The sequence below is a fragment of the Aythya ferina genome (genome assembly GCF_964211825.1).
Source record: "Aythya ferina genome assembly, chromosome: 3".
NCBI lineage: Eukaryota > Metazoa > Chordata > Aves > Anseriformes > Anatidae > Aythya > Aythya ferina.
In genome coordinates this window covers 8,022,617-8,040,760 of record NC_140298.1, presented here as the reverse complement: position 1 = coordinate 8,040,760, position 18,144 = coordinate 8,022,617, and the positions used below count along the sequence as shown (strand labels likewise).

The following is an 18,144-nucleotide window of genomic DNA, read 5'->3' as shown; positions in this document are numbered from 1 at the left end:
AAATCAAAGGGCCAGGTTTGCTCCTGGTATTTCACTGCACAAGAATGCTTTGTAAAGTATGATTAAGCTCCAAACAGTCTGACTTCCAGCAGGTAGAACTGAAGGCATCAGGAGTAAATAAGGGTTGTGTGGTCTGTTTTAAACCTAAAAGATCTCCAATATATAGTGTTATCTATGTATGTACAGATATTTATACACTTCAGATGCTGCTGTCCGTTCTCTGACACTAGACAGGTTGGACTTCAGCTGTGTATTTATAAAGGTAGACAAAATCCAAAAAAATGAAAAGATCCAAACTAAACTGGAAGTTTTGTTAAAATCAATCTCTGCTTTTCTGAGAATCAGTAAGTAACACAGGTAAATTATTGGATCTGTGACACCTGTGGTATCTTTTTGGTATGGAAGCCCAGTGAGGTGAGAACAGAATTAAGAATATGCGAACACTTTCCTTTATTTCAAATGCTTCCTCAAACCCCACTTCTTTAGGGGCTCTTTTCATACACACACAGTCATAAATGAGGCATTTGCATAACACTGCTATGTGCTCCTCTGCCTCTCATCACTGTGTATCATCCAACAAATTTAGGCTTTGCTCCTCTAGTGGACTCTGTGTGACAGTGATACCATCTGGATCATCCAGTCTTGTAGAGTTATGTGAAAAAGTAATACACTTACTGCATCTTCTTTCTTCATCTTCCAGTAGGAACTTATTTGATCTTCCTTTGTAAAAATGTGTATGTGTTTCAGTAATTTATTTATTTATTTTAATCTCTGACAAATACCTTACCAGAATGAGTTTGTGACCTGAAGTTTCCAGTGTAGCAGGGATGTTTAGGTGTCTTGTTTTGTTCCCCATGCAGCTAAAGGTACCTCTGACAAACCATCGATTTCATAGAGTAATGATTCTTATTCGCATTAATGAGTCATATCAGGATTCCCAGTTGCTGTTCATATGTGGAATTGACTTTTATGGGAATCTGTTCTTTTTCTTTCAGTGATAAAAACTTCTGTCTTTATCAGTTTACTCATCTAGCTTTTGTTTATCTTGAAGCAAACATTTTCTTTTATTCCTTGGGTTTCAGAAATCAAAATGAAAAATTGTATTAAAAGATACTGCTGCCAATGTTCGCAGTTTAACCAGTACATGTCATTGGTTTGTAAGAACCTGAAAGACTATATTGGGCAGACTGAACAGTGGTATTACCCACCATATTCAAGCTGAAGGAAGTGTCAAAGCTCAATAGTAAAATATGTAGACTGGGGGAAGTGAATTTTCAAGCTTTTTGTATCCAGTAGACTGACAGTGACCTTCAGTCCAAGAGCATCGGTAAGACTATGAAAGCCTGCCCCAGCAGAGCATGGTTCGTGTTCCCTGTCCCCAAAATGGCGAGTTAAGGGAGGGAACTAGGTCACCAGCATTTGAAAATGAGGGGATTTACTTTGAGAAGGGTGGGAATCTGCGGAGGCAGCTAATATTGTGAAAGTCCCCGCTTTTGATAAGATCTTTGATTTTACTTTCCATAATATTTATATAATCTTGAAACAAAACACCTGCTGTCCTCTATTGCATACAGTTGTTCATGAGGGAGGAATAGCTTTCAAAAGAAACTAATTTGTCTCTTAAAGGTGCAGGTAGCTTTCTCTTTTTCACCTTAAATCTTTCTCAGTAGGATGATGTACATTTAGTTATATCCCATTTCTCAGGTCAAACCAAGCTGTAGTCAATGTAAAAATAAAAAATCAGAGGAGGCAGAGTATGGGGAAAAAATTCGGATGTCTGTATTTATGTATAGGACAAGTACAGAAGGTATCCATTTACACAGTGTACCTGTGTATTAATAACGATATATCTAGTATACCATTTTGCATTCACTAGGTCATAATGCTGGTCAAATCCAACACAACTGAAGACATTTTTCTGATACCTGAGTTGGTACTGATAAGGTTGTGTTTAACAAAGACCACTGTAATTACTGTCTTTCTTATGTAGCTTGAGACATAGCAGCTTGTGCCTGTAGGAAGTTCCTCCAAATCAGATTCACATCAATCTGGTAATGCTGCTTGTGATTTTTGGGGTTGTTGCTGTGACCAACTGGGAATGCTAGTGGACAAGTCCTGTTCCAATAAAGCATGTCTATTCTCTCATTTTCCCCCCAGTGGAAATGGTTGTGATATAATTGTTGCAGTTTACATGGTGCCCAAAGATTGACCTGTGATGGAGAAATCTTCTGATATGATTAAATAATTGCATAACTCATTAAATAAATACCCCTTTTCCTCTAAAACTGGGAAAATGCACTCTGGTATGCTTTTTCAGATCTGTTCTTCACAACGTATATGGCTATCACTAACCTGCCCCTGTCAGTATGGGTATTTATCATATTGCTGCTCTAACACCTCACCTTACCCACATACAGTATTGCCATTCTGATTAAAGTAATTCAAACCTAGGGCTGATTTTGCAAATCCTTGTCATTCAGGTTTTGGGGTTGCTAAACCAACCTCTATTGATTCCAATTTGTAGTCCAGGATTTGTAGACAATAGTGATATACGATACCATCTATGTTCAATGTGTTAAGGTTAGTAGACAATAAGTAGGAATAGGTCACTTTCAGAAGTCTGATTCTTCCCCATCATGCAATCATTAAAACTGGGTCAAAAGTGTGCTGTTCCTTTCTGGTTCATCTAATAGATGCTTGACCAGAATAATTTGTAGTGAGTCAGGCACTCCTTATTTGTAAAAACAGAAAACATGTTGCAACCCCAAAAAGCAATTTAACTCCACCCCAGTAGTTTCAGATCTACCCCGGTAGAGTCAGGGACAATTTTCTCATGCTTTAAAATGACTGCCTTGCAAAGCATGCACTGCTTGTTTCTCATGCTTTCACAAACCTACTTCTGATATAGTCTGTCACCACAGTGTGCTTGGCTCCAGAACTTTCCTTTCAAATCTTCATCTGTCCGTAGCCATTCAGTGACAAAATTGCATCTGTAAGGAGCACTAGTGCAGTTGGAGGGAAAAAATCAAACACAAAGCTAACTAGAAATATACGCTGAGACCTACTGGGCTTACAAGTCAACATAGAGCCTCCCGCACACATGGTTGTGACCTGTCCAGCAGACAGCTCAATTCTGAAACTATTTTTGTGTTTTGTGGAGCTCAGCTACTAAGCACTGGCTGTTTACAGGGCTGGCATATACCCATGCACATCCTGGAATCTACGAATACAAAAAGTAGCCATCCTTGAGGACCTTCATGCACAGTCAGCTCACGTTTACTGGAGGTTCTAGATATTTAATGAGGAAAAATTAACAAAACCACTACTTTGCTGCAACGGCTGAGTTAGCATTGCTGCTGCCATTTTGTTTTTGTTGTTTTTACTGAGCTTCCCTCCATGATAAAGGTAAGATCATCTTCGTGATTTGACATTCTTGTCAAGGCACTCAGTCAAGCTTCTGCTTTCCTTCATTCTTCTGCCCTTTGGCCATCACAGTAAACACAGATTTCTTATTCTCACTAATTGTAATTCATTCTACCTATATTATTGTGGCATTGATTTGTGCATCTCAAGTGAAGTGAGATGTTCACTTCTTCAATATTTTCTTCTGTTCCCTGTTTATTCATAGGAGAAATGCTGTCAGAATCCACAGGCTACTCTTTTCTTTCCCGTGTATCACCCTGTAAGAATTCCTCTTGCCTTGCTACCTGCAATGCACAGCCAGCCAAAGACTAGAGAGTTGGCAAGCTGAGATGATTCATTACTGTTCAAAGTTAGTTGTTATCTTAATATCTTCAACACTGCTCCCCTGTTTGTTCCCCTTTGTATTTTGTTGTCCTCCTTTGTGAGTTGGTGGGGAAAGATACTGCTTTTGTTGGACAGTTGGAGAACATTTTTGATTTGGAGCCTCCAGGCACTAATATTAGATAAGTAAAACGCAATAAGGAAGGTTCTCCAGTTGCTGCCTTGGCATTTGTTTGACTGATGAGAGGGAAGAAAGAAGAACTGCTATCACTTATGAAGAGTGGCATGGCTTCTACCTTCCAAAGTACAAAAGGATGGAAAAAAACTTTCATTTGTCTATCCATATAACAAAATAATTAAAAATTTTGTATACATACAGGCACACAAGAAAAAATGGAAGAATTTAATTGTAGTAACTTTGTGCTTTCTCATCCAAAAAGAACTCAAACATGTTCAAGTTGTTTGTCCTATGCTTCCTGTAAAAAGGAGGAGGGCTTTTTCCTCACTGAGGGAAGAGTAGGGAGAAGAAAATGACTTTTCAAGATAGCAACAACTTTTGATGTAGTTTATGAGAAATTGAAGTGTTTTGTGTTTTTTTGTTTTTGTTTTTTTTCCCCAAGGCAACTGCTTTGCTATCTTAACAGCAACAATATTTTTAGCATTAGTAATAGCTTGTTCGCATCCTTTTTCTCGTTGTATTCCACATGCACCAGATACAAATGGAAAAACTTAATTAGAAATAAAAAAAATAATAATAAAATAGGTTAATAACAGTCTTCTCGACTGATCTTTTGTATATTTTATGTCCTTAGAATTAAAATCTTTCAGTCTAATGAGATTTAAGATTCTTTGTATATTTCTGCAGGTACCTTAGACAAGCATGTAGAACTAGAGAAACTTGTGGCCAAGTTCCTTGGTGTAGATGATGCTATGGTGTTTGGCATGGGATTTGCAACAAATTCAATGAATATTCCAGCCCTTGTTGGGAAGGTGAGTACTTCCTGAAGGAACACATGGAACTGTTGTTTATTAATTGTATTAAAAGCAGTATTCTGGGCAAGCGTTAAATAGAAAGGCTTGACTGAGGGGAAAAAAAGCATGATATTGGGAACCACTGGGTCATAATGCTGACAACCTTGTGGCGTGTAATATGCTCCTTTGTCATATTTTCTAGCTCTGGGTGTTCCTATCACACACATCTAGCATCTGGTTAGGGATCCAGTTTAAGATTATCCAGGTTCTCTTAACCAAGTCACCTCTTCCTAAAAAGTGAGCACGTTGCCTCCCATGTCTCAGGTGTTATAGGATGAACAATTTGGGACTGGTTTGTTTGTGTTTTGTTTTTTGTTTTTTTTGTTTTTTTTTTTTTTACCTACTTGCACAGAAATTGAGCAGGAATAATTGTACAGGGATATTTAGATACAAGTGGCATAAAGATATTGCTATATGTGTTATGTAGAATATAACTATAGTATCTGTTAATATTATATATCATTATGAAGTGTTATATGTTGCAAGTATTATGTAATTGCCATATGTTTGGGAGATTTATTCTTAAATTTCCCCTATAATTAGCCTAGCAGCTATTATTTTCTTGTCAAGATGTACATACCTAGCTTTTACTGCTGATGCTGTATAGTAGTATTTAGGCAGATCTGTGTACATATCTCTCATCCAAGGCATAATCTGTGTTTCCAAAATAAGTATTTGCCTAATGTATTGTCCTTTGACTGGGTAATGAAACAAAACCATAAAAGATATACAATAGAAAGGAGAACTAAATTAGGGTTCCAGCTTGAATTTCAGCTATAAATGCTGACTCTTGTTGATATAACACACAAAGGTACTTCTCCTGCATTTCTTAGATGTAAACTTGTTTTCTTTTTTGGAATATGAGTTAATTAATGAGAAATATGCTACAGGTGAACTGTATATTCATTTACCAGAGGGAGAGATTCTGCCTGGTGCCTAGGCTCCACTTGTGTCTTAATGGACGTGGAATTTATGCAGCAGCAACCCAACCTGATCTTATTTCTGCAGCTCAAAGTGTTGATGTCAGTCCAGCCTCAGTATCGCTCTTCCTTACCTTAGTGTCATGCTACTTGGGTGGTTGGCTGTATTTTTCTGGACACACAACACAGACTTTAGACAGATAATAGAAGAACAAACATCACTTGATTTTCATATAAAGCAGTTGATCTCTGTTAGGGTTATTCACCACATTCTAGTTACAGGAAATATTTGGCCCCTTTGCACCTCCTGGGAATTCCTGAAAATACAACCTTTTCTTTTTTTCTGTCTGCCTTTGCAGTGGGTCTTTGCTCGCTCATAAAAGTGGCAAAAATTCCAATTCACATCTGATACTTACAGTTTAATTGGTGCAGTGCTATATTGTAGACATAAATGTATGCTGAAACACACACACTTGTCAACAGCCTCCCAGTTCATGCAAATGCTGATTGTACTCCTTTTTCACAGGGCTGCCTCATTTTAAGTGATGAGTTGAACCACACTTCCCTTGTTCTTGGTGCGAGGCTTTCAGGTGCTACTATTAGAATCTTCAAGCATAATAGTGAGTATTGAAGTTGGAAATGTTTAGAGACAGATGTTCACACCTCAAAGGCAAGAGTGCTTTCTTTCAATGCATGCTCTGCTTTCTGTTCCCAGATAATGCTTTTATCCAGGCACAAGAATTAACTGTTCAAGATTAAATGGTTTTCAATGGGGGAGAAAATAACGGTATAAGATAATAATTGCCATTCTGCATGATCTGGGACATCAAGTTGGATCTTAATTTTTGAAATCTGGAGTCTTAACCTCCTTGTTGTCTTTTTGACATGCTAAGTGACTGAGTGTTGCCATAAATATTGTCACTATGTCACTACAGCAAAATAGTATGAACAAACTTACAGAAATTAACTCTGCGTTTCCTGCCTCTGTTTCTATCAGGTTCAGTGCAACCAGAGTTACATTAATGTAACATTCCTTTGAAACAGCTATCCTGATTTTTTTTTTTTTGGGGGGGAGGGGGATTATAGCAAAGATGTAGATGGTTACATTAAAAGCATCATCCAAATATTCTTTGAAGTATAATTTTAGGATAGAAATCACACTAACGTAATGTATTACCTTTGCAATCGCGTAATTATCTTCTAAAATACTCATGCGTTTAACTTTTATTTAGTTAATGCTGCTGTGGTCACAGTCAGAGACATTGTGACTGGCTTTGATGACAGGAGCTGGTTCTTTTCCCTTAATCCCCATTGCAATTCCTCTTTGCATCCCTACTGCTGCCACCAGGCAGTGATTGCAACAGAGGTTAAGAAGCTAGAGAAGTGGTGAGGAATGAGAAAAGAGGTCTGATCACCTTTATTAATAACTAATATGGTCGCTTCTCGTTATTGTGTTGTGTTCAGCCCTGAGGTGAGCAAAAATGAATTATACATACACTATAAAAGGCCTAAGGATCCCTTGGAATGAAAAGCACACTGTAATTATAATACAAGGCGTTGTTATAATTAATATCTATTCATAATTTGGGCAAGAAGCAATTCCTGAAGATCATATAAGAATTAATGATCATGTGTATCAGTATGTTTTTACAAAAGTAATTATTCGTATATTAGCCCATAGCAAGCCCCAACTTGTTCCATTTCCACAAATTTAGATATGCTAGGCATGGTTGCTCTACCGGTCTTCTCTCAACTCTTCCTTAGTTTGTTTGGTACCTTATCCCATTCAAACTTACGTTTGCATTGATCTTTGTGGGATGATCTATCACTAACCAAATCCAAATATTCTCAGCTTCTCCACCCATCTAGTGCCGCATGCAGCACAGCTGGCTTATGCTGCTTCCCACAGCATTTCAAAGAATGTTCCAGTTTAAGGAGTGTATTTCTCTCAGCTGCTAGGCAAGCAGTGAAGACATCACTTTGGGCTGTCATTCTCACTTTAAGGAATTCAGTCTTTATCCATCCCTCAATATTTCACTCCTCTCCCAAGAAGCTGTTACCAACCAGCCTTTACTTGAGCTAATGCCAGATGAAAGCTGATGTTCTTTTGTGAATAATGAGTGACCCTAGAAATAACAGTTACTGGTCCAAAAAGCATCAAACCAGCACTGAAAAATTTAGACAGTCCTTTTGAGGGTCTCAGCAAACATCAGTGGATGCCTAGTCAATATTGCTTTGGAAAAGGCCATTGTTTTCTAGATTAGAGATCTGATCTGCCACAGTCAGCCTTGTATGATATTTCTGAGTTAACACCTTATTTTTCAAAATGAAACTGTGAAAAGTTTTGCAAATACCGTTTGAAATTTGAGTGACACCTTTTTTCATCACAATTTTGTAGCCCGAGTCTTATCTGAAGTGGCGCTTAGAGAGCACTTTGTGTGAAGAAGCTTCACACATTCAGGATTTTTCTGTCAGCCCACTGTGAACCTCTCCATGTTTCCACAGTTAGAAAGTTTCTTACTCTCATTTATTTATTTATTTAATCATACCCATGAGTTATGCATCAAGAAATCATCCTCGTCCAAAACCAAGAAAACTTGGGAGCACCTAATGAAAGTGATTCAAGGTAATTTTAAATGGATTTAAAATGTGCTTCTTTAAATAGTAGCTAGTAAACTTGCAAAAGTTCCTGCTAAAGAAGATTGTGGAAATGGACAGGAGTTTCAAAAGGGATTAGAAAAAATCACAACCAGAGATCCATACATGGATATTAAAAAATAAAAAAATCACCAGGGATGTCTTTCAACATCCCTAAAATGTCAGTTGAGATTAATGGAGGAAAATGAGGGAAAATGACCATACAAAGTGCCCAGGCTAAATAGATCTCTGGTTGCCACCATCAGAGATGGTGGCCACTGGGCCAGATGGACCTTGGTGTGAGGGATCTCCCTGGCACTTTGTGGAAGAGAAGCAGAACATCCTTCAGATATCCTTGACCACATCTGGAAGAACAAGTCAAGTCATACTATCCATTTTAGGTACAATTGTCACCTGTTATCATCAGCAAAGAAAAAACGTTGTTTTGTAGCTTTTAAAATTATATGCGGAAATACATTTATGAGCCTTTTGCCTCGGGGAAAATAGGATGTGTGTTGGGGGAGTAGAGCAGTGGAAATGATAATCTTGCAGGACTACCTTTGTGTAGGGTGCGTAGTTTGACACAAAATGAAACAGACAGTATCGTTCTCTATGGATGTGTCAGAGTAGTATAATGAAAGTCAGTAGAGCAAATGACTGTAAGGGGATACATAGCCTAAACTACCGTCTTATGTTGGGAGGGTTCTTTTCTTTTCAGTTAAATAGCTACTTGTTTGTTTTGTTATATCAGAGTTGTGTTGCTTGTGCTCCCAGATGATTATTCTCACTCATGGATATACAGGATATACACTGGTGTGCGAACACACGCCCAAAATGTCCAGCTATGTTAGTACTGTCATTGTCATGCTCACAAACAGGAATTAAGCCATTATCCGTGTCATACTGCCTGATGAGAAAATGAGGTTCCTTATGCTGAATTGGCCCTGTGGATGAATAGAAAACTTTGTACCTTGAGTTATCACATGAAGAACTTTGATAAGCATTAATTTCAGCATCAGGTAGTCATGCATTTTGTCTTTTTAAAATACTCCTCTGCATTCTCATAGAAAAGGTCAATACCCTCCACCTCCTCCTTTCGATGGAGAGGGGTTTGATGTGTGCCTTTTCATATAAGGAAATCAATGATCCTTTAAAGAGCTTGGCTCCTGGCATTAACTGCAGGATGTTACTGTGTCAAAGGCTTGGCTAGGGCCCTTTGTTGACCGGTTGGAACAATTTTCCAGCAAGGCGCAGAAGAAAAGAGTAAATCTGAATCCAATCCCAAAGAGGATTAGGGCTTAATGTGCTTTTCTTTCTGGCTTGTAAGTACGGAGCCAAGTTGTCCGCTGGCATGAGTTGGCTCATCTCCTCTGGAGCTGTGCCAAGCCCCACACGCATGCCACTTGACCCAATATTGCCCTGCGCTGCAGACAACAGAGAGGATGCCAGGCAGTACCACCGCTGGTGCCTGAGACACACTTTGTGCAAAAGAGTAAGCAACCAACCAAACAAAAAGTTTAAATCAGGCAGCAGATTTTGAAGTTACCTTTTTGCTGTTAGAATGCAGCTTGAGTAAGCAGGATCTTTCCACGCTCCTTATTGCTTATATCAGCCTCTTTTGAAATGCTGTGTAATACCTTTGATAAGGCTGCCTCGAACATATTTACTTTGGCTCTGACTTCCTTAGTTGCGTATGTATAGAAGAGACACTGGGAGAAAGGTGAGGTGTGAATGCTTGTTGCAGTTATTATAAATGGTTAGCAAAATGAGGAGGAATAATTATATAACGAGTTTGTAAAGCTGAACCAGCTGCTTCTGAATAGTGTGCAAAAACATGAACAGGTGTGTGCTGGTAGCCTCCCTTTCTAACAAGCTTAACACTAAATCTCTCCCCTCCTTTTTTCCCCTTATAATAGTAAAATTATGTTCAAATAAATTATAGGAAATCATATTCTATTATAAAAAGTATTTCACAGAAAATAGAGTAAAAACTGCTATTTTAAATCTATTACTGCCACGTATTCATCTTTCAAAGGCTATTATGTAGGTGAGAAAGCTTTCAAACCTTAAGGTGAATAATAGAGCAAAGACGAGATGTGAATCTGTAAATCTCTTTTTATTTGGACATAGGAATGTGCCTTGCATCCTGACTGCAGGTGAACAATCCCTTCCTTGTAAACAGACAGGAATTTACAGGCTTGGGTTGAGAGAAATGCACAGGCACATGCCTACAGGTCATCCAGGAGAGAGAAATTCAGGAGAATACCCCAGTCCTATAACTGAGATGTACTGAACGTCCCCTTCCTATGGGCTCTCACTAGCAGTATTTCTAGTCTTCACCCTGCTGGGGTCACAGCAGTGTGCCACAAGGTATTTGGCCTTTAAGGTATTTCTGCTCCAGGGATCTGTGAGGTTTTGTGGATGTTAGAAGCAAAGCTCTGCCTCCTGGAACCCCTGCTCTGAGGAGTGGGAATAGCAGTTCTCTTTTAATTACTATTATTTATTAAATTGGATCACACCTGAGATCCTGGGGTTACATGTCCATGCAGTTGGGCCTGATTTGCACCAGGATCTTTCCCTGTAGGTGGGGACAGCACGGTAGCACAATGCTCAGGAAGAGTCCCGCAGCCATGTGAGGCCATTTGGTGACTCTCAGCTTTCCTGTTTCCTGAAGGCAGTCATAGCAAAGACTGAAACCTCCCCTCCACTGTCTCCATGGCATCTGGGCAGTAAGAAGGCCCTTCTAAAATTTCTGCTCTACATCAGCCAGCCTTTTGCCAGTCTCATTGAATATCACAGGTTGTGCTGCCAGTGGAATGAGCTGAGGTAGAGAGGCAATCTTGGGATCACCTGCCACATCACTAGGATGTTTGTTGCTTAAAAATAAACACTCTTTTATCCATTTTCTTATCCTTTCTATTAATTCCCAACATTCTTCTGTAGAAATAATACTTTTAGAACATTTTTTTAACCCAGTAGCTGGAGCTTTAAATCTGACTAGGTTTAAGATGGAATTGATTGGGTTAATTGATAGGAGTTATAGGTGCATTTCCAGACAGGTAGACTAAGAAGGTTTGTATCAGGCCTCATTTCCTGGGCAGTGATTTGTTTAGGAAGCTGGAAAAGAGCTGCATTTCTATCCTTGAAGTGAAACTGTGCCGGCAGCATAGCCCAATGGCCAGTGTGCAGTGTGAGGAGGACAGGAGGCAAAGACATCTCCCCACCTCTGTGGCAGTAGTGGCCTGGCCTTGGTTAGGTGTGTGCCAGAAGGATGTTATCCCTACCAGACTTGTGCTCTGGAGAGCCTCTCCCATCCTTCCCAAGTGACCCACGTGGATGTCCCTTCAGTTATGTGGGGGCTATGCTCATGGGTGCTTTTGTTTTCTGGCCCTGGGAAAGATTGACATACTGCCTGTTCTTTTTGTTTTTCAAAGACAGTCTTTTATTTTATGTCACATATTTTAAAGCACTTTTTCAGAACCCCCGACCTTTTTCTTGGATAAATATTTGCCGAAATCTCTTAACCTTTCCAATAAAACTTGAAAAGCAAAACCAAGTAGCTAACCATTAATCAGCTCATGATTTTTATCAAGGGTTTTCTGTTGCAGCAATTCTGTGCCTTGTACTAGCATCAGGTGAGAGCATATCTTTGTTCATTCAGTGGACAAATGAGGGTGTTCCTGACTAACTACATCCAGGTGAATTCTGTTCATATGAGCTTGTATAAGGACATGCTGTACGAGACTTAGGATTTGTTTGTTCTTTCTAGTTCTACTGCATTTTTGCCTTATAGCATCAAGCAGCTAAATTGCAGTCACATTTTCAGGGTTAGATTTGCAATTGCTTGAGCAACCTGTGAGAATGTCGTGACTACTCACAGAAATCAGGCCACGGGGGAAAAGAAAATTCCAGTTCTCTTCATTGCAAAGGCACTTCAACGTGCAATCAGAGTAAGTGATACTGTGAGGAATGCAGGCAATTGCAAGGCACAACCAAGCACCCTGGGTAGATGAAAATCTGACCTCAAATCTGGCGCTTGAATCCACATCTGAAAAGTGAGGATTGCGGTGGTACATTCCTACCTCCTCCTCATGGACCTTGCAGGAGTGTTGTGAAAATAGTGAGGGTTTTTGGGGGTTCTCACAGCTCAGGTGTTTGAGGACAGCTGTGTGTCATGCAGGCATGAGCTGTTCAGGTTTCCATACAAAATGGTTCCTGCTTGGACAACAGGTGAATTTGTTATTCCATATATGTCATTTCTTGGTCCACTCAGTCAAACTAAACTTTGTGTGTGCCACAAGGATGCCTTAGAGAAAGCACAGCTGTCTGGAGTTGTAATTAACACTGAAAGGGTAGCAGAAGGCCCTCATGTTCCAGTGCAAATATATTCTCTAGCTAAAAAATAAAAAAGGGGGTGGGGGGATACAGTTACATGCCTTTAAGCAAGTAAACAAATAAAGTGGAGAGAAAACAACAGGGATAAATTAATAAGTAAAAATTAGTCAAAAATCTGTATTAGTTAAAAAAAAAAAAAAAAAAGCTTACAGTGCCTTCATATGAGACAGGTCCTTTTGTGTTTTTTGTTTTTTGTTTTTTTTCCTTTGGAGGTGTAATTGGTCCTTGAATTTCAGAAGGGAGGGCTCTGTTCCTGCTATTACAGAGCAGGATGAAAGGCACATTACCCACTAAGGTTTTGTCCTGTTTGAAGCCTCTGGCCACTATCAGAGACAAGATTATTGCGCTAGATAGATCGACCGCAGTCTAATCCAGTTTGACATGTATTTCCCTGTGACACATACAGACGCTGCCACAGAGAGAAGACTGGTATATCCTGCTCCTAGTGTGCTGTGTCTGCATTTGCCCTCTCTGACTTGAGAAAGCCATGTCTGACCTGCCATATGTGAGCAGGACTTTTTCCTGAGCGAGTGCTATTTGCTTACACCCAGCTGTGTATTTCTTGGAGTTAAGGAGGGGGATCTAAGACTATTACTGTGGCTGCAGTAACTACCACTTCCCTATACCACCCCCAACCATTCCAAACAAAAATAATCCCAGCTGTCATTTCAGGCAAATGACTCCAAGGGCACTCTTTCTGTTCAGAGCTTTGCCAGCATTCAGAGACTTTTCAAAGTCTAGTTTTCACTAGAATGAAAATTGAAAATTTCACTTTTACAGTCCCAGAGGTAGGTGATGTTTAGCTCAGTGAAAGCCTTGCAGTGGTTTCCCTTTGCTCTAGGGATTTGGAAGGAGGAACAGCATCAGAGCTAGGCACTCGAGTCACCGATGAGAGGACAGTGACCAGGAAAGGTATCAGTGGGGAGAGGGCAAGAGAGGAGAGGCAGGAGCTGCAGCAGTGGGGAGCTGGTTGTGTGGGAGACTGGGAAGGGGCAGGTAGCCACAGAGTCTGCATAAAGAACTTGCACAAGAGTGCAAAATGTGAGAAACTGACAACGAGAGGGGCAAGTGCAATAGGAAGGAAAGGAGAATGCGATAAGGGTAGTGGGAGCCTTTTTATCCTAATTAAAAAGGATTCGGCTGACATCACACAGGAGGTGTTCAGCCCACGCGGAGGAATGGTGACGATGTCCCCAGCATTGTAATGTGGAGCTGAGGGGTGGAGACGCCGTGTCTACCTGTGAGGAGGAGGCACATTGTGCCTGGGAGAAGGCAGGGGCCCGTGCAGGAGCCTGGAGTCCCACCTGCACTGGAGGCAGCATGACACACAGCCCGCCCAGGTCCAGGCTCGCCTTGACCCACTGGCAGTTTGTGGTGTTATTTCTGCTGAAGTAACTCTGAAAGATCCTAAACAAGGGTTGTGCAAGTCTCTATTAAATTCTAAAAACCGCAGTGATCCACAGTCCCTGCTTAGGAAACCTTATCCTCTAAATCCAAACACTATTTCAAAGGGATAAGGTGGAAACTGAGGCAAAGGATACGTTTGGTTGTGCTTTGAGTAATTAACTAAGTGAAATTCCTACCACCACCTCCTAGGCCTGGTGAACGGTCATTAGCCTTTACCACTGAAAAGCCTGGGCTAGTGATGGTCAAATGAGGAAGGACAGTTATTTTTCCCATAACTGGTTATTCGAGATGGACTCGTGCAACATCTCCCTCCCCCAGTCAAACCATATTTAATGGCCAAATAATTTGGTAGAAGAAAGTCATCTGGGGTTGCACTATTTCCTGAAACTGAGTATACCCCACAGTATACCCCACTGTCTGGAAAGTCCAAGTGCACAGAAAGCAACTTGACTTTGTCTGAATAACAGAAACTGCCTTCTGGAGGGTAGATTCAAGGCAATAGATATTTTTTCTCCTTTCAATTTCCCTTTTCCAAATGAAATGCTACAAGCACAGAGTATAAGGTTCAGTAAAATTCATTTGCACCTAAGAAAATTAATGTGTTGGCTGTTAAAGGCTTAAGAAAGGCCCCCCTACATGTTTTTCAGAATGAGACATCAAAAGCAGAGTGAGATAGCCCTGATCCTGAAAGCAGACATGTCCTTAACTTCAGCAGGACTGTCATGGATAAAGTCAGGCAAGCTCCTGCCTTGGAGAGGTTCTTTTATATCTGCAGTCCTGCATTGTACACTCATTGGGACAGAGGAGCTATTTACATCCATGGACTTTTTCAAATAGCTCTTTAAAAAAAAAAAAAAAAAAGTGATATGCGTTTCATAACTCTCTAGCCTCTCCTCTTTCTTTCTGTGGGCTTATGTGAAAACTGAATTTCCAAGCTGTGATTTCAGCTTAGAGGTTGGGTAAGCTGACTTTCCCCAAATCTGGACTGACAAGTAGACAGAATACTGAATTGAAGCACCCTGCATGATTCAGAGGGGAGTTTCAAAAGTCTCAAAGGAATTTAGATGACAAAGACAATTACATTCAGGAGAGAAATTTGATGCTAAAATTTGTGCCTAAATTTGAGTTTGAGACTGAATATCTTATTTCATTTTTGTAACCCATGAACTTTCTGTCATTCTGTGGAGTCCTTTAATTCTCAGAACCGAAAAGGATTTCTGAATATTATCTACCCAGAAGAGAAGGTGAGCAGCTCTCTTTCACAAAACGTGCTCAGTGTGGTTATAAATTCCCTTTTTAAAACACCAAAGAATTTTTATTTCCTTTATTGCCATCTAGTGGAAACTGTGCTGTCTGCATTGCATTATTCTTAAAAGCGTTTCCATCTGGGAACCCATCCAGTTGTGCAGGTGATTGCACAGTGGAAATAAGGGCTTATCATGTATGTATCGTGCTTTGCAAGTTAAAGCAAGGGCTTGCTAGGTCAAGAGATCACACTGTAAAGTGCAGAGTGGCACAGATGTTTCTGAGAAATGCACCTTTCACTGAGACCAGGACCTCAGCAAACATCAAGGTACCAAAGCATAAGGGTTCAGGACATATCTAGCCATCTCTCAGCTCTCAGGTTATTCATGGTGATGGACAGGTACTGTGCAAACTGCCTGGTTCCAGTCAGGTGGAAACCAAGCTCTAGGTCAACATTAATATAACTAAGGTGTCTTTGCTTCAGCGGGGAGAACTCTATTTTAAAGATTAGCTTTGTATAATTTTAGGTAACAGTAACTATGTTAAGATGTGTTGCTGAAAAACTGGGTTCATATCAGGAAAAAATGCCATTCATTTTCCCAACCAAAACTTTGAGCTGATCTCCAGCATTCCTTGGTGTAGTGTGAGTCTCTGTAAGGTGTTCTTTGAAAATGTTTTGAAATGTCAGTTCAGATTCCTGAAAAGTAGCATTGTAATTCATTCTGGAGAGAGTTCGTTCATGTGCAGACACCAGAACACTGATTTCAGCTCTGCACTGAGAGTCACATTTTGATCTGACTCTTGTGCCTGTGGTTGTTTTTTTTCTGTGTTTTTGAAAACTTCAGTGGCTTTCCTGTTAGCATTTTATTAGCTTATCTGCAATCAGACCTTGAGAAAGCAGCTAAATTTCTAACATTGCTCCAGGCCTCCTTATATCAAGGTCTTGCCAGTTCCAAGCATTCTGGCACCTAATTAGCGTATCCATGCTGTGTACTTGTACACACTTTTCTCTCCCTTTCTCATCAACGTTTTTTTCACTGGCTTTTCTTCCTGAGAAGGACAGGATTTTTCTTGCTGCTATCCTGATATACTGCATGCAGCCTGATTCAAGCTTTTGCTGAAGCAGTGCATGTGATTCACGAGCCCTTGGTGATGCGGGAAAGCAACCGAATACTCCCTATTCAAAAGCTTTGTGATATGATGAGTATCAGCAACCCGTACAGAGAATTGCTGCAATTAGTCTCAGTACGTAAGCAAAGTGGTTAAATTTTGTCTTTAAATAAAAATGCGTGCCAAGAATTTTCAGAAATTTCCCAGAAGGGGTGCATAACTGAAAGCGTTTTGTAACTCTACTTATCACAAGATTGCATTCAGGCAAATAAAATCAATTATTGGTTCTTGCCTGCCAGCAAAGGAATTTTATCTTCAGAATAACTTTTTTTTTATGTGATTTTTTTTTCTGTAGGAAAAAGTAGTAACTGGTAGAAAAAAAAAAAAAAAAAAAAAAAAAAAAAATTTAATTTGAAAAATCTTTGTTAATATTCTCCTTTTACTTATTTTTAAATAAAGATATGCAAAGTCTCGAGAAGTTACTGAGAGATGCAATAATATATGGCCAGCCTCGAAGCCGCAGAGCATGGAGAAAAATTATCATCCTCGTGGAGGGCATTTACAGGTATGTGTGTTTTAGAAACATCAGTACTCTTTATCATTTCTGAGGACAGAATGATGTATTGATCATTGACTTAGGTATCTGAAAGAAATCTGAAATGAATGGAGTTTACAATAACATGCTCAGTGATCTTATAAAGCTGTTAATTTTCATTCGGTTAGTACCCTGTGGCATTACTCACTTCAGTTAGGTCCTCTGTGGTGTTCTGAATGTTGATTTAGTAAAATCGCTGTGGAGCAGGCTATTATGTACTGTGAGAGCAAGATAGATCATCAGCTGGTGTATGTTGTCACAGATGTGGTAAAATTCATGGAGCTGCAGTGGGTGAGGAGTTTTGCAAAGTTGAGTTTTCCAGAGTTATGTGTTGCGCACTAGCAGATCAAAAGACAACGGTGTCATTCCTAGTTAAGTTCTTTCTGCATGCCCAGTTCTTATCCAGCTGTTGGAAATTAAAACCTCAAACACTGGCCAAGTGATACCAGCACCTTTCCGTTTATCAGTGCTGGATCTAAGGGACTCAAACTTTAACAGGAAAAACAGTAACAAGAGTGACTTTCAAGGAATTATATAGTGGTATTCATTTAGACCTCGGTCCCTGGAGGAATTTGAATGAAAGGTGTCTTTGAGAATCTATCAGGTAACATCATTATCAGCGATATGATGTAATTAAAGAACTTCCTAGTCAGTTTGCTCCAGTTCACTAGTGGTGCATCTTGCACCCAGCCAGAGGGACAAACCATCGCTGGAGTTGGGCAGCGGAGCAGAGGCACCAGCCAGGCTCACCACCTTGGGCTTCATCCCGGCAACTGCTCAAGTCAGAATTCAGATGCTGGGGAGGTGGCATGGAGCCGGTGGACAGCACGGAGAGGGAGCCACTGGAGTCTTCAGAGGCTGGGCAAGGAGCTGGACAGCAGGAACACAGGGAGAGCTGGAGATTTTGAAGAAGAGGGAAGGGCTGAAGAAGCAGGGATCTAAGCAAGGCTACAGCAAGGATGATGAGAGAGGGTGAGTAGAAGGTTTAGGAGTTTTAGAGTGAAGTTTAGGAGTAGCACCTCTAGCACTAGAGAGAAGGGAGGCAAGACCAATCATTCA

The 18,144-nt window shown here is 40.1% G+C and overlaps 1 protein-coding gene across 3 annotated transcripts in view; it reads left to right on the top strand.

The window, feature by feature from the left end:
• SPTLC3 (serine palmitoyltransferase long chain base subunit 3) overlaps positions 1–18,144 on the top strand; it is a 97,746-nt gene that overhangs the window by 52,101 nt on the left and 27,501 nt on the right. For all 3 annotated transcript variants that reach the window (XM_084515158.1, XM_084515159.1, XM_084515157.1), the window contains 3 exons: positions 4,610–4,734; positions 6,223–6,316; positions 16,950–17,055. In XM_084515158.1, coding sequence (XP_084371284.1) covers positions 4,610–4,734; positions 6,223–6,316; positions 16,950–17,055 — 325 coding nt within the window. The remainder of the gene's footprint in view (positions 1–4,609; positions 4,735–6,222; positions 6,317–16,949; positions 17,056–18,144) is intronic.